Source organism: Diabrotica undecimpunctata, chromosome 3, assembly GCF_040954645.1.
Source record: "Diabrotica undecimpunctata isolate CICGRU chromosome 3, icDiaUnde3, whole genome shotgun sequence".
Taxonomy (NCBI): Eukaryota; Metazoa; Arthropoda; class Insecta; order Coleoptera; family Chrysomelidae; genus Diabrotica; species Diabrotica undecimpunctata.
Window position 1 is genome coordinate 113512144 of NC_092805.1, and position 23663 is coordinate 113535806.

Sequence of the window (23663 nt, forward strand, 5' to 3'; positions counted from 1 at the left end):
TCATAGTCGGTTATGTCCGGTATTTCTTCTGAGCCGGTGTTAATTATTGTTCGTTCAGTACGTCGTTGTTGTGGTTGTGTATTTGCCGAGTATAATTTAGTGTAGAATTTTTCAATGGCCTCGCTTATTTCCTTTCTGTCTCGGACGGTGACGTTTTTCTCATTTTTTATTTCTATGATTTTTCTTGTGCCGTTTGAGTTTTTTGCTTTGAGTACTTTCATATTGCAGTTATCTTGTATTATATTTTTTATTAGATTGTTTGATTGTTAGTATAGTTTCTATGATCGTTCCTAATTTCTCTCTTCACGTTTTTGTTTAAACTTTTGAAGCTGTCCGAAGTTCGATCTGTTCTGTTTCGTCTTTCTGTTAGTAATTTAATTGTATTAGGTTGAAGTTTAGATGTTTTGGCTGTTTTCGTGTTTGAGCATATTTTTTTAACCGATGTTGTTACAGTTACTTTTATTTTATTGGCTAGTCCGTTTATATCCATTTGTCTCAGTGTCTCTACTGATTTTAGTCTTGTGCTTAGCTCTTTTTGGTATTCCGTTTGTTTTTGAAATAGGACATCGGTGGTTGGGTATCGTTCTCGTTTAATAAGTTTGTTTCGTTCTACTATCGTCTGTATTTTAATATTCGCTCTAACCAATCTATGGTCACTTCCGGTATAGAATTTGTTTAGTACTGTCACGTCGGTGCATATGTTTTTGTTATTGGAGAGTATATTATAGTCTATTTCGTTCTTAGTTTTCTTGTCTGGGCTGATCCATGTCCATTTACGTTATTTAGATTTTTTAAAGAAAGTGTTGAGACAAAATAAATGTTCGTTGTTTAAGTAGTTGTACAACATCTCACCCCTTTCGCCAACAACAACAGATGTCTTTATGCTCGTCAAAACCCCTATAAAACCGAAACAAATAACAAGATATACAAACATACAACTTTATAGAACAGTCATACGAGCCACAGTTTTGTATGGTAGCGAAACGTGGACGATAATAAAGGCAGTCGAAGAGCGACTACGGGTTTGGAAAAAAAATCCTAAAGATTTTTTCTATTTTCCTAATTCTACCGTTAATATCCACCTTAAAATAAATCCGCATTGGTCTAATGCGTATTTATTTAATTTGACTCATGACAATAACACAGTCCTTTTAGTCGTTCATTGCAGTTTAGTTGTCTGGATTCTCGTAGGACGATTCTGGATTATTTATGATGTTTACTTTATTTCTTAATCGTTTAAGTTGATGTTATATCTTGTAATGTGTTTTGATAACACTTTCTTAAAAAAAAAATTCCATCGCGGTTATTCGATATCAACTCGTTTATAATCGCTGACTTTTTTTAAATTTTTTGCAGTATATTTTTTTTTTGTTTCAAGACGATCTAGTAGAGCCACTCACAATGTTACTTGTTACAATGTTACAATAATGGATCATAATTGCTGCCTTAAATTATATTTAAGAATTAAGTTAATCTATTATAAAAAATATTCTTTGGCAAGCAATAACTATAAAATTATTTCTAGGTTGTGGATATCGACATGTTCAATATTTACTACTGTTTGTGGGTTGTACTGTAGCCTATGGAATGAGAAGTGTTCTTAATGTAGCTGTTATTGCCATTATAAGTCCAGACGACAAAGATAAAGATTATCCGGTAAGAATATTTAAAAACTTTTAAAATATTTATTGATAAAAGGATGTCAAAAAGAGATGGAAAAAGTACTTTGACAGGTTATTAAATGAAGAATTTTATAGACAACCACTTGAGATAACAGAGCAATGGTGACCGAAATAACAAACGAAGAAGTGGCTCAAACAATTCAAAAAATAAACAAGAGAAAAGCAGGGGGACTAGATGCTATTTCTGGGGAAGTGTGAAAAGCATTAGGAGAGACAGTGATGTACGGAACTGAATGTTAAGCAGTTAGAAATAAAGAGGAACACGAATGCATGTGGCGGAAATGAGAGTGCTCAGATGGATGAGTGGAGTAACAAAAAAGGAAGAAATTAGGATTAAGTATCTTAGGGGAAGTCTAGGGGTGGCACTAATTGTTGCCAAGATGAGAGAGCATAGGTTAAGATGGTTTGGTAATGTTCAACGTAGAGACGTTAATCACCCAATACGAAGAATTGCAAATTTTAAACTGAATTTATAATTCTATTACTTTGTACACTTAGAAGCTGATTGCATTTATATCATTCATTTCTACTGAAAAATGATTCAACTTATTAGATTTTGCACTTGACAGGAAATCGCATATTATAATCTTACCTCTTTAGGACGTATAACTCTTCAGTGGTCGTTGTGGCACTGGTATTCTAATGGGTTCTTTGGTTGTGCTGTTGGTGGTCTGGATTCCTGCGAAGTACCTTGAAGGTGAGAGCTGAAAGAGATTGGTGGCGATTCTTTTCGGAACTCTGTTTTCTTTTAATTGGATGAATTTACTAAGGACAACTGTGACTGATACCTTCCTATAGTCAGGCATAATTAAAAAGTGGGGTCGGGAAACTACAGAGAATCAATCCCTCGCTGTCCGTGGTTGCGTCCGTGTGTAAAATTTGAAGTGAGCTATTTAATTATTGACAATAAAAAAGGGGAGTTACCTCCAGGGTATCCATGTATTCGTCAGGCAGTTCGTTGCTGACAATGGACAGCAGTTTAGTTGAAAGAAAAGGGAGTTTATTTTTGGAACGTTTGACGAATACATTCTCGAAAGATGATTATGGAGTTTTAAAGATATTTTGGGCTAGGATGTTTCGGCCACACATGGTTTTAAGGATACAACTTTTTAAAGATATAAAGAGGAGAGCCTCTCGAGTTGGTAAGGAATGTTCAATAGTTGATGTATTAGGGAGGGAGGGATAGTCTCGGAGTTTGTAGTTTACTCTACGTAAAATATTTTTTTATAAAGCTAGCAGCATGTGCCCTAAGTCCAGACTGAGCAAGGGGTAGATATTTGCTTTATACTTAATTAGGGGCTGTATCTACGTCTTGTATATATGTATTAGTGTAGTAGGTTGCGTCCTTCCAAATTTTCCACCGAAGGAGCTAAGTAGACCGACTTTTTTTCTTTTCCTGTCACGGATAGCTACTAGATCCTGTCCCTAGTGTAGTGTTTTGGTGAACACCACCAAATCCTGTCTAAGCCTGTATACGATCTAGTCGTTAAGTGGAGTCAGTCTCCCAGAGTCTGAGAACAATTCCTTTTTACGCTTGCTGAGTCCAAAAGCCGCTAATATTTGGATGTTACCTCTCAAGGCATAAGGATCTATCGTCTCAATAATTATAATGTTAGTTACTCAAATTATGTAATTTAAGGGTCACCTGGCCTCATTATGTGGCTAGTTCCAACTACTATATATGTAGACGTTTTTAACCAATGATTATCTGATAGGATAGAAAACGTTCTAAAAATTTATAGATCTATTTTGGGTAATTTTTAAAAATTGCAATAATTAAATTTTATACCATTTTACAAAAAGAAGTTTTTTTTAACTATGGTATACAGCCAACCACTGGGAATTTCCCTTTTAAATTTTAAATATAAGTTCGACATCATTCAGATGAATTTGTGTATGGAGAGTTAGTTTCTAACGCTATAGTTACTTTCAAATGCTTTTTATTGTTTGTCGTAATCATTTTATTGTAAAAATATTCTTTTAATTTGCAGACATACCCTGAATGGAAACCAAAAAAGAACCTGATGTTATCCTCTTTTTTCTGGGGCTATATCTGTCTACAAATTGGGGCCGGCCAGCTAGCGAAAAACTACGGTCCCAAACGATTTTTATGCTGTGCTATTTTTATTACATCGTTGTTTACTATACTAACGCCAGTACTAGGGAGAATACTAGGTTATGGTGGAGTTATACTATGCAGAATTGTACAAGGCCTTTCGCAAGGATTTCTGGTACCTTCACTACACAATTTGTTAAGTCAATGGGCACCGGTAACTGAGAGAGCGACATGGGGAAGTGCTGTATATGCTGGTTAGTATAAATATTATTGAAAAATAATATGTTAAAGCTCTATAACAGCCCCTTTTATTAACTCTACCCCAACTTAGTTTTATATATATATATATATATATATATATATATATATATATATATACACACACATATATATATATATATATATATATATATATATATATATATATATATATATATATTTAAAAGATAAAATTAAAATTACTAAAAATTGAGAATAATATTGGTTTGCTTTTAAAATATTTCAAAGTGAAAAAATATAAGTCAAATAAATCAACTGATAAACTATAAACGATATTTCAAAGAAATGAAAATCCATTATCTTTGGATTACCTGTATTAAACAATATTTAAGTTATGCATAAATTATTTTCTTTGTAAAATATATTCGAGTGACATAGCTTAAGTGAAGTGAACGTAGGGAAATAATAGAACAATGCGAGAGTGGATTTTCCAAATAGACTTGTACGCCGATACGGTGAATAAGACAATAGAATCGAAATATTTAAAATGTATAATTCTCCGTTAGTTTTTAAGAATTTGAAGAAACGATTAGCATATTAATAGTTTTTAGGAAAGTTATAATTGTAGTTAAGGTTGTTGTTTGTTATCTAAATGGGGATACGTATGACGAGCTTTGATTGGAGAAGATTAAAAAAAGGTGGGATATTTATGTAGGAAGGAGAGTTAGCTAGATTTGAGAGGGAAGAGAGATAAGGAGTTGTTTTCCAAGGGTGCAAGGCGAACAGTCGTTGTTCTTTGGCGGTTCCCAAGTGACAGTAAGCATTAGAAGTGAATGTTTGTGAGTTTTCGTGGACTAAGTGTATCCTGACGGAAGCTGAGCCAGTAAAATATTGTAAGTCATACTTTTCTACTTATATATTCCAAGAGTCACTGTTTAGGCCGAAACGAGAGATTCAGTTTATTGAGAGGAGAAGAGGCTAGCATCTTTTGAACGATACGTGCATCTGAAGGAGATCATTGAAGACGAGAGGCTCGCAATAATTTGTTGTAAGATTGCTGATTACCTAGGGAACTGCTAAGAATCGATAGTGTAGGCTACAAGGAACAAGGATTTGGACAACTCATCATCAGAGAGATAATTTTTTTACCATTCGTCAATTTTTCTTTATCAACAAATTTTTTAATTGCTTTAGAAAAGATAGAAATATTTATCAGGAGATATAGAACAACAATTTTGATTTGAAATTTTAATTTATATAGTGTATAACATTAAATTTTGAAGGTTCCCGTCCGTAGAACAAAATTTTTTGATAATCATTATATGAGATATTTTTGTTTAAGATATTTGAGTGTGAATTTGATTTCAATATATAATTTTGTATTATATATGACTATTATTCCGATATCCCTTAGACCTTACCTATCATATGTAAAGCATAGATATTGAAGCACGAATATAACCCTGAGATAAGGGAATTAAATAGTGTGATAAAATCATAATTGCATCATTTAAATAAGTTTAATTAATTAATTAATTAGCTAATTAATTGCTTGGCGCACATCTGACTTTGAATATCACATTAATATATATATATATATATATATATATATATATATATATATATATATATATATATATATATATATATATATATATATATATATATATATATATATATATATATATATATATATATATATATTGTTTACTGGGGCCGCCTTGTTAACACTTTTCGATATTATATAAAGACGATATTTTTCAGACACTGGGGAGCATATTTCGTTTATTTCCGTATGAGCGGAAATCATGATCTACTATAAACTCTTTCCCCCCAGTTGTGAGAACCATTTTTACTAATGTTTTAATAATTCAGCATTGTTAATATGACAGTAATGACAACTAAGTCGAATTAAACAAATACGTATTGCGTGTTTAATACGTCTAAATTTCGGTACTGTTTATTTTTGCGAATACCGTACTCTCGACCCACCGATAGATCGCTATGGAAAAATTAATAGCGTTTTATCAGTATACTATGTGTTAATATAAGGTATCATTCTTAACGTGCTAAAAAACTATAAACATTTCAAAATTATATTTAAAAACTTAACAGAATTAAAAAATATATTTTTAGGTCAAGCTTTAGGAAATGTGTTTTCGATGCCCATTACAGGCATAATTTGTAATTCCAAATTAGGATGGCCAGTAGCCTTTTACACGTATGGTGCCTTAGGAATTTGTTGGTGTATCTTATGGATACTTTTGGGAGCGGATAGTCCATCCAAGCATAAAAGTATATCTAGAGATGAGAAAGATTTTATAGAATCATCATTAATGAAGGAAGAAGATATCTCGGTAAGTCAACGGATGATTTTTTAATAACAGCTTAAACCTTTACTACGAAATTTTTATTTTTTTTTATTAAAACAGTTTTTAAAACATATTACAGTTTATAGATAATTAATATATTAATATAAGAAAAAAAGTAATTTACGTAAAATAAGTATATTTTGTCAAAAGAATACGCATAAAATAAATAATTTTCATGAAAATAACTACAACAGTCGTTAGACTTATTAAAAGATAAGCATTATTCTGCACAATGTGCAACGTAACCTATTAGTTACAGTTAATATTTTTGCCAAATGTGCCATGTAGCATATATGCAACAGATACTTGAACCTGAAATCAGACAAAAATTAAACTATGATAAAGTAAAAGAGGAAATTCCAGTAGTTGTCTGTACACTATAGTTTAAAGAAACTTACAGAGAAGTAAAGATTTCTTATGTTTTTATTAAAAAATAATTATAATTTATCCAAAAGGATTACAATTATTCCAAAACGTTTTCGGTCCAGTCGGACCATCATCAGTGAAACCTGAAAGTTGTGGCCAGAGCGGTCAATTAAAAGATTGTCACTCTTTCCGGTCAATAACAAACAGTTTTATTAACTACGTTTTTATTGGCCTTCTGACAGAAGATCGCTGCGGAGATGCAATCAAGAAATGCATAAAAGGGCAGCGCATCTTCCGATCGGGATCAAGTCGGTCTACATCTTGACTTCAACTAGACCTAGTTGGTCGAGTAGCCTTTTTTAACTATTCTGCGTTTTATTATTACCTGAGTCACGAGTAAACATTTCGTCGAATTAAGAAGACTTCGCTTCGACGACGATTCCAAAAGCTTCTCACTGTTTGAATAAACACCAAGCCTTTCGGCTACGATATTGTTCAAGCCAATAAGAAGTATAGGAACCAGGCGCCCTGTATGAGAAATCAAATCTTAACTGTCTTTTCCTTTTCATTCCGATATACTCTGTACCAGTACAAGAAACCAATTCGCTAAGAATTTTGCTTGGTTGAGGAGATATGTTGTGGGATGCAATTTTTAGATTCCCCATGTCTCTAATATCATCTTTATCAACGTCTGTTTTACCTTGCAATTCTTAGAAGGCACAGATTAAAGCGAAACTCTGAATTTGGTTTCGAAAATTAGTTTACGGATTTAAATTAATTCATTGTAAAATAAATGTTATTGTTAATAAATGTTTTGTTAACAAAGTAAGGATAAATGGTTAAATGCAGTTATTGTATGATTTTACATTTGAGCAATGATGTATCGGGGTAAGTTAATAATGTTGAGTGATGATAAGTTAGTGTTATCCTTACCTTATCTTACCTTAGAGAGAGGCTTATCTTTTATCGATACTAAGTACCAAAAGGAAATCGACCTAAGTCTTTCAGCCAATATGTCTTAGCTTATTATATCCGAAAAAATGTTTTAAACACAATGTATATAACAATAAAACACTGAAAACTTTGTTTTTAAAACTTCCACAACATTTATTATAATATCTTATCACTACGGCTGTTCTGGCAGAGTGCCTTTCTCAAGTCTATTTTCAGATCTATTTTTAGTATTTGTTTACACTTTATAGTCGAATAGGTTGAGGAGGGGAGAACTGTTTGTCTCAAGTTGGTCATTCAGAATTATTTCTGTATTTTTGAATTTGTTAATTTTCATATATTCTAATAGAGATAGCTTAAGGCCTTTATTTTGGATGTGAAGAATTTGAAATTCGTCATTAAAAGAACGATTATGAGCTAGAAGGTGAAGTGAGTATGTAGAATCTGTTTTCCTATTATTGAAAGCCCTTTTATGTTCTGCTATGCGTTTGTTAAAAGTTCTACCAGTTTAACCGATGTTAGTTTTTGGCCAGTCGCCACATTCAAGTTTGTATACACCACCGTGTAAGTGCTTTTTATTTTGGCTCTTGTTTTTTTTTAATATATTTGAATAAGTTGTTTTTTGTTCTAAAAGCTGGTGTTATTCCTTTCTTTTTTATGTGTTTGGCTATTTTTGTTGGTATTTTGTCTGTATATGTAATCGAGCAGAAGGTACTAGATTTTTTCTTTGGTGGTGGAAATACTAATTTCAGGACTTTCTTATGTAGTTTTTGACTTAAAATTTTATTAATTGTTTGTTCGTTGTGCCCATTGTTTACAGCTATTTGCTTAATGATATTTAATTATATCTCAAAGTTGTATTTTGACATCGGAATTTTTATTAATAATATTAAGTGCTGCACTTGTACTTCTAACTTTTCTGCAAGAAAATTGGTCATAGACTTTTCAATATTTTTGGATCCGCTGTCTTCATTTGGAGGCCGGTTACTACCACATTGTTTTCTTTTGTTTCTCTTTCTATTTTCTTCACATTCTGCCATATACTGCTTACTTCTTGTTTTATCATCTAGTTTTCTCTTTTCTCTGTCATATTTGTCTTTCATAAGTTGGTGTTCCTGTCTTTAATTTCATGGCGCATTTATTTCCGCTCCCTTTACATTTCTTTTGTATCAATCCTCATCTCTTGCGTTTCATTTCTCATTCCATTCATCAACTCCAATAGTTCATCGATCTTTTCATTTTTGTACTGTTTAACTGTTTAACTGATGTTCTAGTTCTCTTCTTGTCTATTTCGAAATACTTTCTTTCTTTTCCATCTACATATTCCCTCCTTTTATTGAAACTTTCATCTTTACTATCCATATTAAATTTAATTTAACAATTTAATTTCATCCAATTAAAGTGTTTAATTTTAATAAATTTTCCAATGCCTAAGTGCGGCTCTGTTCATCCTTACTTTTTTCATCGAAAAAACCCGCTGTGACAAAAAGAAGCCGGGTCAACTCCTCGAAGCATGTTTTGTCTATCAGAATTTAAATAAGTATATTGCACTTTTTTTTTGTAATTTATTAAACACTTATACCCGATTATATTATATGTTTGGATCAACTATATACATCAGAATCACTTTACACTAACTAAAACTTTTGTAATAAAGTTACGTAAAACCACCCAAAACTGAGTTTAATTTCGCAGCTATATATTACACATTGTTAATGAAACCGTAAATGAAATTAACGTCTGCACTGCTTGTCACTTGGCGTTAGAATATTTTTTTGCAACTAATACTAATATGAAATATTTATTTTTCACTATTTCAGGAAATTCCAACACCATGGAAATCTATTTTTACTTCTCTACCAGTGATGGCTATAATAGTTACTCACTGTGGACAAAATTGGGGATTTTGGACTTTGCTTACTGAAATTCCAAGTTTTATGGAAAATATATTACATGAAAATATATCCTCGGTAAGTTTTATTATTTGAGAGTAGCTATCTTTCCTTCACTATTATTTGTATTCTCCTTCATCATTATTTCAATTAATATTAGACCACTTTCAATTAGTTGTATAGGTAAACAATAGATACTTTTGCCTAATGTTTGCGTTATTGTTATACATATACTTTTTTACACAGCTTTACACAGAGTATTCTTCTCTCGCCCATCCTTTGCGTGTGTCCATATCATAGTAATTTTCGTTTTAATATTTCTTCATTTGGTGTCTTCTTCACATTTATTAGTTCGGTAATTCGTTAATTTCGCATTTTGTCGTGTTAATCTGCAGCTAAACATGATTTCCATTACATTTATTCTGTTTTCTATACTTTTAATTGTTACCAAGCCTCTTATCAATAAAGTGAGCAGATTTTCACTTTTCACTACTGTTTTAAAATTTGGTATTTAGGTTTGCTTGTAATAACGTCGCTCCATATAATTTAAAGTTAAAGTTACCCCCAAGTATTTATATTCATTTGTTTGTTTTAGTGAGTTATTATTTACCTCCAGATCTTCTGCGGTGTCCAATGTATGCATGTATGTATTGTATGAATTGCGTTTTATAATAATAGTCTCCCGTTTTATACCGCTGTCGCGGCTTTGGGAGTATAGCAGGGTAGTCTGCTATATCTAGGGCCTACGGTATACAAGGACCTTCCGTAACATGGCCAGTGCTACGCTTCAACCGTCTATTATTACCCCTGGTTTTACCCAAGGTACTCATTTTTATTCAGGCTGAGTCGACCTGGGGCCTATAGACATTTTTAAAATGTCTAGATGTTCTTGCCGGCGGTGGGATTCGAACCCCGGACCACCGGCTTGCGAGTCAAGCATCCTACCGCTTGCGCTACGCAGGCCCTTGAATTGCGTTTTACCATACTTAATTTCTAAATCCCAGCTTCCAAATTTTTCATGCAACTTTTTCTATAATGTAGCCGATATCGTCTTTGCATTCTGTTAAAATTATTATTATTATTATTTATTTAGTTTACTGTGTCTCAACTACAATGTTATTGACACTGGGTCAATTTTGTTACCATACATTTTACATTACATTATAATTTGAGGAGCAGACTTTCATATCGTACTTTGTCCATTTTTAATATTTTTCAGGAAGTGAGAAAAACTGTTACTCAATTATTAATAAAGTTAGAATAAAAACACAAAATATGAATAAATTTACTTTTTTATTATCAATTTATCCTATTTATAAGTTTCATCAAGCTTTATTAGTTTAAAAAAAAATATTGATGGACATAACGCCTTTTGGTTGTCTTTAAATAACAAAATGTAGTTTAATTGTCTCTAAATGATTAAAATAAAAACATGAACTGAAAATGCACTAAAAAAAATCACATGACCTGTATGTCGTCCTCCAGAAGACAGCAACATTCTTTTCCATCTTCACATTGATCACAGGTCTGGTCTTTTTCAAGTGTATTTTCACGATACTGCTCTTTCAAAATTGGATCCAACCAAGTTAACTCTGGATCTAATGCCCATTCTTTGCCTGATAAACTAATTAAAAATTTGATAAGCTATCCAGTTTTTTCTTCTTAACAGCATGCTTCATTGGCAATTCCAGCAGTACTATGTTACTTAGTTTTTTCTGTGGTTGAATTAAACTTGAAAAACTTTTTAGAAGAGTCATCATTTCTATACAATACCTCTGTTTTATACAAGATTTTACTTTCCCCAGCAGGTTCTTTGTCTCGAGTTATAATTATTCTTTTGGCTCCACTGATATCTATAAGTTTTTTAAATGCTGCATGTTTTATGTCATACAAAGTCCAATCAGAGCCCAGCTTGCGTACTTGTCCTTTCTTAGAATATATTTCATAATATTTGTCTGGTGACTTTATAAAAGCATAAGCACGTAAGTCTAGCTCAACTTGACCTAAAACTCGATCAGCTGGCATAAACGAATGGCCACGAACGTTAAACGTCATCGTAATCGTTTTAATAGTTTTTGGGGCATTATTGAAAAGCCACAAGGTGAGTGCATGTACCATGTGGGAATTTTTATTCTGATCCCCACATCCATCCGAAAATATCTTAGATGTTTAATATCTGGATCAAAATCAGTCTTTTATTAGAAAGTCAGTCAACGCGGAACTGATTTCTACCACACCTATTCCTGCTTCATGCTCAAGCAATGTATAAAAACAGGAGATTTTGTTAAAATATCTGTCACACAAAATGCATAAAAAGACAAATGCTAAAAAAGAGCAAGTTAGTAAAAAAATAGAGACAAAAATTTTTTGAGTACTTTTTTTCCTTTGCCGTAGTATTTATTTTTCTTTTTCTCGTTCCTCTATTTGTATCACCCACAATATGCTATCACCCACCTCCATTTATTTTAATATTATTATTGTAATCAAAAACAACTTATTAATCACTAATAATATCATAATATAGTGTCTAAAAGCATTGCAAGCAAAATACCGCTATTTGTTTGTCTCTCGCTACTGGACAAAATGCGTTCTGTTTGTCTAGGTGATTTTTGAAGCCAAAAATATACGTGAAATATTACGTTTAGAATAGAGTATGTAAATTAATAAATGATTTTTTGACGAATCCAACGCCACCTCGAAGTTAGAATGTGAAAATATGGACAAAGTGCGATTTGAAAGTCTGCTCATCATGCTTACAGTGAAGAAAATAAATGAGAAAGTAAAAAAAAGGAAACACTAAATTTTGTTAAACAAATTCTTTTCTCGAAGGAAATCTAGTACATTTTGAACAAGTTCTAATTGGCTGAGGATCACATTTGTAAGACCTTGTATAGAGTATTTTTTTGTTTTTATTCATACTTAACACTCTGTGTGAGAATATGTTGAACGGTTAATAATTCACTACACTTTTTACAATCAGGTGTCCATGTGTCATTCCTGTGTGAAAAATTCTTAGCCTACGAACGATTAATTTGTTTGTGTCTTCTACTTAGTTAGGTACCTGAAAGGTTTCGATGGTGGGTTGTATTTTGTGTAATTTCGAGGTTTAATTTTTCCATTGGCTTAGATCTGATGCAAGTTAAACGGATTTGATGTCTGATTTGGTTCTAATTCATTTTTTTGCAACAGTACCAGCAATGTCATTAGCTAAAATACCAACGTGTAAAGGAATTCACATTAATGTTTGTTCAGATTAATGTAATGTTAATGCTTGGATGGTGGCGTAGAGCTCTCCTGTATAGATAGAGGTAGATGGTGGAAGGAAGTACTTCCGAATGATGCTATTTGCAGTTATTACAGAATATCCGACACCTGTCTCAGTTTTAGATGTATCTGTGTAGCGAGTCTCGTCAAATGAGTTTGTTTTAACCAGCTCTAGGAAAGATTGCCTCTAAATTTGGCTGTTGGTTATATTTTTGTGATAAATATTAAGCGAAAGGTTAATTTATGGTATATTACTAATCTAAGGAGGAGTTGATAATAGTATATGAGCATCTGTTAATAAAAAATCAACAGGCTGTGAAAGGGGATGTAAAATTTGAGGTAATATCTGGTATTTATTGTTAGGTTCATAATTATAGGGTTTGTAAATTAGCTTATATATATATATATATATATATATATATATATATATATATATATATATATATATATATATATAGGGTTGTTTTGATTTGAAGACACTCAAGCAAAGTATGTCAGAAGAAGTCGTTGCCTACAAAGCTGGGCTGGATCTGAAAGCTCCAAGACATATTCGTAATGCGGTGTTGTATCTTTTGCTGCTAGATGTATTTGGATGTTCATTTTTTTATATCGTTCTTTATTTGTTAGTCTTTGTATGTCTTTCTTTTGTCTTAATTTATAAAGAAAAGAGATCGATTTAAAGTTTAATTTACTTAACATCACTTTCATTGACCAATATCTATGGAATTTCCATTGTTAGAGCCTAATCTTCTAAACCTATAGCATGAAATTTCGGTTTGAAGTTTTGGCAATAAATGTGAGGCATTTGAAATATGTCTAAAAAAAGCATAATTTAAACTTTTACATCACAAACGACCTAAAACATTATTTAAAACTGATTCTTTTCAAATGCACGAGTACTTTTTTTGAACTACGCAACTTTAACTACAAATTACATCCAATATCGTCTTCGTGAATGTATTTTCTGTGACGTGCGAGTGTTTTATTGTGAAAGTTTAAATTCTGCGTTTTTTTTTTAACGCGCAAAAAAAATCGCGCTACGTTTTTTATTTAATACCTAACTTATATAATCTATAAAAACTAACTTCATTTGCGGCAACATACAAAAATTTGCTTACAAAATCTGCCCTCTTCACATTTAAAACTCATTTTAACTTTTGTCGATAAGACACTCTGATCAAAAGATATCGAATTTTTACTGTCGAGTTGATACACATTTTATTTAAAATTGATTTCTCGTGCGTAACTGAGATTCAAAATCGTCGGTCTCTTCAAGCCTTGTTTCTGAGAGAACGATTCATTTTACACAAAAACTGTTAATGAACATTTTTGTTAAAAATTATCTCAGCTACATTTTTTATGTAAAATATATTTTTCTGTATCTTACAAATTCTTAGTTAATCGATTTTTTCCGTTCCCTCTATGAAGGGGTGTTTTAGGATGAATACGGGGGGTAAAAGTGGTAAATTATTCAGCAACAGTTTTGGGGTCTCAAAATTAACATTCTTAGCAAAATTCAGCTTGCGCGTATGTTCAGTGACATTTCCGTCTGACGACTGGAGTATTAGTCAATCAAGAAATTGTATTTTTAATATCCATATAGCAAAGAATGAGAACTACACAATTTACCTGTTAATGCTTTTTCATAATTGTCTATAAGTTTTAATTAAATCGTAATTTAATATAATTTCACCGAGTGATTGCCGGTTTAAGAATTCCCCCACTAAGTGACCAACGGCTTCGGGCGGATGAGTTAGTAAGTGGTAGGGCACTTTTTTGTGCTGGGGTTGAGAAATTGGCTCCAAAAGCGGATAAACCTATTACTGGTCAACGGCATAAGGATGTAGAAGGCAACGGGAAACCAGTACATTAAAGATCGTCAGATTTCCCTAGAACAATAACCATGCAAAGTCAATCACATGGCCCCTAGTCCGAGTAGGACCTTTAATGGCCGAGGGATGCTAAGAATCTCCGCGAGGAGGAGCCACCCGAATGTGGCAACTAACTATATAGAGAACAAATCCTTTTTAAATTTCGGGACATTGAATGTGACTAGTTTGTTCGAACAAGGAAAGACGCACAACACGATTCAGGATATGGACTGAACCTAGAAATATTAGGCATAAGCGAAATGTGCTGGCCTGGTTCCGGTAAAACATTGATAATGGATAAAACGATATACTTCTCCGGAAATGACACCCGAGATCATCTATATGGAGTTGGAATAATTATCTCCAGGAGAATCCAAGCAGCCGTTGTAAATTTTGTTCCCTTTTCGGATAGAATGCTATTATTACAAATACAGGATAAGCCAGTGAACATTAATGTAGTACAAGTGTATGCTCCAACTGCAGATAAATCAGAAGCTGAAATAGAACATTTTTATGAACAACTCTAACAACTTCTACAATACACAAGAAAGGAAGAAATTACTATAATAATAGGTGATTTAAATGCAAAGATAAGAAAAGGCCGAGTGGACAATTTAATAGGTGATTATGGTTTATAAGGAATGCTAAAGGCGACAGATTGGCTCAATTTTGTCAAGAAGAAAACCTGGCGATTATGAACACATGGTTTCGATTACCACCCCGTAGACTGTATACTTGGAGGTCACAACAGGATAATGAACAAAATTGCATTAGAAATCAGATCGACTTTATTCTAACCAATCTAAGATTTAGAAATTCCATTGTAAGCGTTAACACTTTTCCTAGAGCAGATGTCCCCTCAGACCATAACCTCCTTGTCTCAAAAATGAATCTGAGGGTAAAAAAGATAATAAAACCCAAAAGTTCTAAGGTGAATATTCAGCTACTCAAGATAAATGAAATCCGTGGTGAGGCTTTAACTTGTATCAATCAAGAAATGAAGAAATTAACATCAGAAATGAAAAACACTGAAAATGTAAACATTATGTGGAGCAAAATCAAAGATTCTGTTATAAAAACACAGAAAGAAACTCTACAAAAGAAAACAGAAAGTCGAAAGCCTTGGATGACTCAAGAAATACTGGAAATCATGGAACAAAGAAGAGAATATAGAAACAAAAACCCAAATAAGTATAGATAAAAACAAAAATTAATAAGGAACAAAATAAAGGAAAGGAAAAAAAAGGAGGCTAAGGAAAAGTGGATGATGGAAACATGCATGGAAGTGGAAGAATTGCAGAAAAAGCATAATCATTATAATTTACATAAAAAACGGGTGTGGCAGTCCAGTGGGACTGCCGGTAGAAGTTATACTTCTATACACGCGTTCGCCGTTAAAAATTCATATAGGAGTCAATCTGCACAATCATTACATATGTAATGCTATAGGTAAGGGAGAGCAGAAAGAGAAAAAATATTAGTTATATAGGTATATGGTGCATCGTTTGCTGTATATACACATTTGACCTGTAATAGGAGTATAGTAAATGAAGGATTGTATCAATATTTTAATGAAAATATATATATTTTTATTTTTATGTATAAAAGGAGTTGAATGCAAAAAAAAATTTTACACATACTCTGCAGTAAAATTCATTGTTTATTTTGTTATTAATATAAAAATTACAATACAATAAATACACTGCAACATAATTCAATATAATAATGCAACATAGATTAAAATATGTAATATTCATAAGTATTTAAAACTGCCAATATACATACCTTACTTTACGAAGACAAAAATAAAAAACCAACTACTCGGATTATGTTGTAAATTTTCATTTTATTTTAAAATTTATGTTTTTTGCGTATATTACATATATTTAATAAGATTAAAGTGAGATTTTTAAATATTTCAAAAATAAAAAATAAAATTCATAATTGGGATTCGAACTCACAACCACCAGCGTATGAACCAAACACGTAAAGGATTTGCCAATTAGACATGACACTAACGGATTTCAAAATTGACAGTTCTCGGTAAAACAGTGATTATTTTGAAATACAAAAGCCTAAAATAATTATAAACGTTTAATTTTAAATAATACAAAACATATCACATAAATAATAATATTAATACATATACATTATAATATTATATATATATATATATATATATATATATATATATATATATATACAATATTATATAATATTAAATATATATACAAAATGAACATTTTTATTCTCGAGAGAGAAAGAGAGAGAAAATATATCTTCTGCCTCTCTCTGACTCATTATCTTACATATGTAATGGTTTCACAGATTCACTCTCATGCAAATTTCCAACGCCGACCGTGCGTATAGAAGTATAACTTCAAAAGTGAAAGAATTATCTGGAAAATCACGAACAAATACATCTAACCGATTAATTGACAAAAACAATAAACCTATTAATAACCCAATTGAAATAAAACAAGGATGGACTAAATATATTGAAGATAGACAAAAGAACGGAACCAACACAAATTAATAACGAGGAAGCTCCAATAATATTAAAATCTGAAGTCCAACATGCTATAAACAACTCAAAATCTGGCAGAGTCCCTGGGCCAGATGAAGTTTATATCGAGCTGATTAAACTTATAACCTTATGACCTTTGTTCCGCTACCAAAAACCCCAAACACTGTAATGACTATAGATTAATCAGCTTAATGTCACACTTATTAAAAACATTTTTAAAGATTATACATGCAAGAATATTCAGAAAGTGTTAAGCGGATATGAGTAATAGACAGTTTGGCTTTCGTAACGGCTTCGGAACAGTGGAAGCTCTGTATAGTTTCACAACTCTTGCCCAAAAATGTCGAGACCAACAAAAAGATCTTTTCGTTGCGTTTATAGACTATGAGAAAGCTTTCGACAAAGTTAAACATAACATTCTCATGGAATGTCTAAAGAGAAAACGTCTCGACAAAAATGACATTAACATAGTGAGAAATCTGTATTGGAACCAACAGTAACTCTCTATTGGAAATAGCACGGATGCGCAACAGATAAGTAGAGGAGTAAGACAGGGCTGTGTACTTACACCATTACTATATAATATATATTCCGAAAAGTTATTTACGCAAGCACTTGAAAACTGTACAGAATAGATCAAGATAAATGGTGAAAATATAAATAACATTCGTTATGCTGACGATACAGTCATTAGCGCTGAAAGTGAGACAGACCTGCAGACGTTACTAAACACAATTTGTGATACTGGGGAACAGTTTGGTTTAACAATAAACATAAAGAAAAAAAAAACATGGTTATCATTAAGAGGGGCAAAGTCATTACAAGGATCCAGATAAAAAATGAAGATATTGAGCAGGTTGACAAAATGAAATACTTAGGAGTCTGGATTACGGAAGATCTGAATCCGAAATCAGAAATTCGCTTAAGAATAGAGCAATCAAGAGCAGCCTTTTTGAAAATGGGGAAATTTCTGAGTAACCAAAGACTCAATCTGCAAATCCGATATCGGATGGTAAAATGTTATATCCACTCTATTCTTCTTTATGGTGTCGAAGCCTGGACGGTTAATGTTGACTTAATGAGAAAACTGAAGAAATATTGAAGATACCATGGACCGATCATATTACGAACGAAATGGTGTTGCACAGAATGGGAAGAGACAGAGAACTTTTGACCACCATTAAAAGGCGAAAGACAGCATATTTGGGGCACATACTTAGAAATGATAAGTACGAGTTGTTGCAGCTGATTATGAAGGGTAAAATCGAAGGAAAAAGGGGTCCTGGTAGACGACAAATATCCTGGCTGAAAAACATTCGCGACTGGACCGGGTTAAACACACTGACGCTCTTAAGAAAAGCAGAAGATAGAGACGAATTTGCAATGGTTATAGCCAACCTTCATTAGTGGAGACGTCACTAGAAGAAGAAGAATATAATTTCCTTACTGCGTATTTTATTGACGGTTTTTAATACCTATTTGGATTTTAGTACTTGCACACGGCTTTTTTAGTTATGGAATTGCCTATCAACTTTTCCATTGGTGAAAAAAGTACAACTTGTATACATAACTATTACATTATTTATTTTAGAATAGTCTTCTTTCTGCATTACCATACTTCGTAATGTGGTTTATGACGTTGGTATTCAGTCCTATAGCTGATTTGGTCATTGACAAAAAATTCGTCAGTGTAATCACCAGTAGAAAAATTTTCAATTCAATCGGTAAGTACTTGTATTATATTCTTCTTTTTACCAAACTTGTATTTAATAAAAGAGAAGCCCATATAATATTTTGGACTAAAACAAATAGTTATCTCTACGTGTAAAAAATTTGAGATACTAGAATTTTTTATTTTAAATGTTCTATGCCAGAGTTTTTTAACCTTTTTCAGTCCGCGGACCACTAGTAAATCAAGCACAATTTTAGGAACCCCTTTATAGGAATAAATATAGAACAACTTATTTAAGTTCTGAAAAAAAACATTCTTATGAAAATTAAAAATATTCTATTAATCAGACGGTAGGTTACTTTTTGGCTACTAAATTTGCAATATTTAGGTTAAAGTTAATCCTTAATATGCCGTCGTTGTATTCGTAACGAACAAATGCAAGCAAATTGGCGTCATTGCTAATATCTGTGCTCTCATATAATTGCAAAGCATAAAGTCTGCTCGCTTTAACATTGTAAAAAAATCAATTGTTCTTTAACATTTCCTGAATATCAACAATTCATGATGTTCACTGTACTGTTAGATAACGATATAACATCCAACTCTTTTGAAGCTCCCAACAAAGCGGAAATCACAATTTTAGAACATGGTAGTATTAACTCTTCAGCAATGGTGTGAGGCTTACTACTTTTTGCAACTAATAAGGATACTTGGTAAGATGCCAATACAGCTTTTGCGTTATTGGCCCCAGTAGCAGCCTTTGTTATTGTTTTTTGCTCGTTCTAATTCTGAGGCTATGATTTTAGCTTTGATTAGCATATGACGCACTAAGATCTTTCTTCTCCGTTTAAATTAATAAATGTAAAACAAAAAGCCAAGTATTCGTCACAAAACTTACGTCGTTTATTAACCTTTGCAAGTCGATGGTCTTTCATTTGCTTCGTCTAACGCGGAATCATTTGGCTTTAGCCAGCGTTTCATTGCCACAATCATATTTTACAAACGTAATATCTATAAAGTTATCTACACTGTTATGCAACACAGAACAAGACAATGCGAATACGCCTAATCCATTGTAGTGTTGGTCGTGTGTGTTTTTGGGTGTTTTTCTTGTATTTGGATGGCTACGCTGTCCTGTTTTAGGCTTTTGCCTCTTCAGGACGTGTTTTCCTTAGTATTGGGTGTATGGCACTGGATTTTGGTATGTGTCCAATGGTGTGCTGCGTGGTGTTTGTTGGTGGTTGTTGCTGCTCTCACTAGTCCTGGACAATCGGGGGCGAAAGGGATGCAAGTAAACGGTTCCTTTCAGAATTTTTGGTCTAAAACAAAATTAGTAAGTATATGAAAATGTTTATAAGTTTATTAATTTACTAAATTTATTAAATTATTGTATGAATATCGCGACGCGTGAGGGCAGCTGTGGACTGGTACCTGGTAGTCAAAAAAAAAAATCGACGGGGTATCGTTGTGCAATGGGATCGGAAAACCACAGAAAACCGATCCCCCCCCGTCGGTGTCAGTTCGAAGTGAACATTTAGTATTATAATAAGCGACGGTAAAAGAGGGGAGTTGCCTTCTGTATGTCAATGTATTCATCAGGGAGCTCGTTGCTGGCGAGTTCCAGCAGAATAGCGGGTAAGAATGGGAGTTTGGGTTTAGGTTTTCTTCTGAATACATTGCCGAGGGATGAGCATGTAGTTTTGAGGATGCTTTGGGCTCTCAGGTTTTGGCCCCGGATGGTGCGAATTGTATAACCCCTGCTCAGAGAGGAAAGCCTCTCATTGATGGGCTGGATATTCGACAGGCGATGAATGAGTGCGGAAGGATAGTCGCATCGTTTTCTGTTTAGTTTACGTAAGATTCTCCTTTCCAGTGTAAGTAGTCTATTGCTGAGATGTTTGGGCATCACAGCACAAATGCAAGATCTGTACTCGATGACCGGTCTGATAAATGTTTTGTATGTATGGATAAGTGTACGTGAGTGTGTGCGGCCGAATTTGCCACCAAGAGCGTTGAGAAGTCCGAGTCGGCTCCTAACCTTATTACAGGTTCTGTCAGTATCGTCACTCCAGCGTAATGTTTGCATGAGCAGCACGCCGAGATATTCGACCTGGTTTCGGAGACGGAGTCGTTCTCCCCACAAACTCAAATTGTGCCTTTCGGTGATGATAGGTGTGATGTATTGACTGCGATATGGGTGCCTGAAAAGGATCATCTGTGTTTTGTTTGGGTTAGGTGTCACTCTCCATCTCTGACACCATTGTTCAACAAGGAGCAGATGATTTTGAGCTGACCTAAGTGTAGAGTCGACGTATGGTGTTGTTGTAAGGAGTGCTGTATCGTCTGCGTATAGTAGAGTAGTTGTATTGGTATATCTAGGGTTAGGGAAGTCGCTGTTGTAAATTGTGTAGAGTATTGGTGCCAACACGGAACCCTGAGGAACTCCCGCTGTGGGAGTGAAGGATGTAGAGAATCGATCACGCTCCTTGACTGTGATTTGCCGTTGAGAGACATATGAGTGGATGAGTCTGACGAATGGAGTTGGTAGCCCGATGCTCACTAGTTTCTTGACCAGTCCCACATGCCAGACTTGGTCAAAGGCTTTTTGAACATCGAGGAAGATACCTAGTGACACTTTGCCGTCGTTCAGACTTTGTGTTAGGTGTGTGACGATTTCTGTCAATGCCGTTTTGATTGAGTACCCTTCTCTAAAGCCGAATTGGTAAGGTGGGATGATATTGTGTTCTGTGGTGAAGTCTACGAGTCTTTCTTTAAGGATTCTCTCGAAGACTTTCGCCAGGACGTTAAGGAGAGATATCGGCCTATAAGAGTGTGGATCGGTACGTGGCTTGCCTTTTTTCAAAAGCATAGTTGTATTGGCTACTTTCCAAGGTTTTGGGAAGTAGCAGAGTTTAAGAGTGGCATTGACTATGTTCGTCAGGTACAGAGTGACGCTCAGCGTGAGGTGTTGCACACAGTTCCTGGCAATCTTGTCAGGCCCCGGTGCATTTGATTTGCCAATTTGGCAGAAATGTTTGAAGGTTTGGTGATCCACAGGCGCCATGATTGGATGTTCATGGGGTGCCTGAGGGTCGAAAGGGGTTCTGAGCAGTCGTGTTATGTCTCTCACTGCGTTGGCATAGAAGGCATGATCAAATCTCGGATCGTCTGGGGAGATTAAGGTATTTTGTAAGTGAGTTTTGAAAGCTTCTGCTTTCTGTTGGTTTGAGTTGATAATATGATTGTTCACCACAAGGTGAGAAGGATTATTGGTTTTTTGTTTGGTTAGGCATTTGAATTTATGCCAGAATCTACCGCTGTCACGGTAATCAAGACTGGAGGTCGCTGCAATCCATTGTCTGGACTGCAGATTGTTGACCTGCAGTTTGATCGCCGCAGACAGCCGGTTATACTCTGTTTTGACAAGGGGATTGCGGGTACGTTGGAACTGACGGAGGAGACGTCTCTTTTAATTAAATCTTAATTAATTTTAAGATTAAAATTTATCGACGATAAACTGAGGTAGAGGAGGTTTATTATGCCAGAATAATATTATGTCCCTATTTGGGACTGACAAATCAGCTGCTTGATTTATCAGGTTAGAAATTACCGTGATACCTCGGTCGATATCATCTGGGTACGTTAAGTTGCCTAACTCTGGAGTGTTATTTGATAGGTATGTTTGGAAGAGTACCCAGTTGGCGTGTTTGTAGTCTCTTATTACTTTAGGAGGGTCAGGAGGTGGAGGGTTCAGTATCTGTTCCTTAACCAGCAAAGGTAGGTGATCCGACGTAATCGAGTCACCCAGGAAGCCTTCGTCACTCAATCGATCAATTAAGTCGTACGTGCATAAGATATGATCGATGATTGACAAGCCCTGGGGACCCACAAACGTCGGCACACGGTTACGTATACGGTGTAGAGGGAGGTTAAGGAGCAAATCCAAGAGATCATTGCCTGCACGGTTCGACACCGTGTCGCCATATCTGATGTGTCTGGCGTTAAAGTCTCCTAGAATGATAGCCTTGTTCAGGCTGGAGACGTAATCAAACAATGTCTTGGATAGCGGTTGAAGAGGATGTTTGTAATAAGAGACTAGGGTGATGGTCTCGTTGTGTTCGAGGTGGATGTCAACTGCCAGGAAGTCTTCATCATTGAGGATGATGTGAGGGGGAATGGTATGTGGGGAAAAAGGGATGCCATACTTGATCAGGAAGCCAATGCCGTGTGAAATTTGGCTTTTGGGTCGGTGTAAAGTGCAATAGCCTGGGAAGATGGGATCTTGTTTGGCAAGGGGGTCGGAGAGGGCAAGGATTTGGATATTGTATTGTTGAAGGATATGCTTGATGAAGGGGCGTTTTCTCGCAACACCCTGGCAGTTCACAGCACCTATTGTACTGTCCATTAGAGGGGCAGGAAGGTGATGGAAGCTTTGTTGCTATGAGCGACAAGAGTACTCTTATGCCCAAACATCAAAGTAGTGAAGTGGTTGGTGATGTCAAGAATTAGTTGACGTCGGTCAGGGAGAAGGTTAATTAGGATAAGTGAGGTGAACTCCATAACTGTCTTCATATTAGAAGTCAGCTCGTATGGAGGGTCTCGCTTTTCTGTAGAGATTGGCTGGGTTTCTTGTGGTGTCTTAGGAGCTTCCCTTCTGTGGGGACATTTGACCGAGTAGGCCGCATGGTCTCCTCCACAGTTGGGACATTTAGGAGTTTTTGGGGTGGGGCAGGCCGTGGATTTGTGGTCCTGGCCACAGGTCGGGCAGCGGTACTGCTTTTGCGGGCACTC

The 23663-nt window shown here is 34.3% G+C and overlaps 1 protein-coding gene across 1 annotated transcript in view; it reads left to right on the forward strand.

The window, feature by feature from the left end:
* The window catches only part of LOC140436069 (putative inorganic phosphate cotransporter), a 35239-nt gene that overhangs the window by 7649 nt on the left and 3927 nt on the right, over positions 1-23663 (forward strand). The window contains exons 2-6 of the mRNA XM_072524778.1: positions 1526-1656; positions 3674-3992; positions 6094-6314; positions 9467-9616; positions 18792-18924. Coding sequence (XP_072380879.1) covers positions 1526-1656; positions 3674-3992; positions 6094-6314; positions 9467-9616; positions 18792-18924 — 954 coding nt within the window. The remainder of the gene's footprint in view (positions 1-1525; positions 1657-3673; positions 3993-6093; positions 6315-9466; positions 9617-18791; positions 18925-23663) is intronic.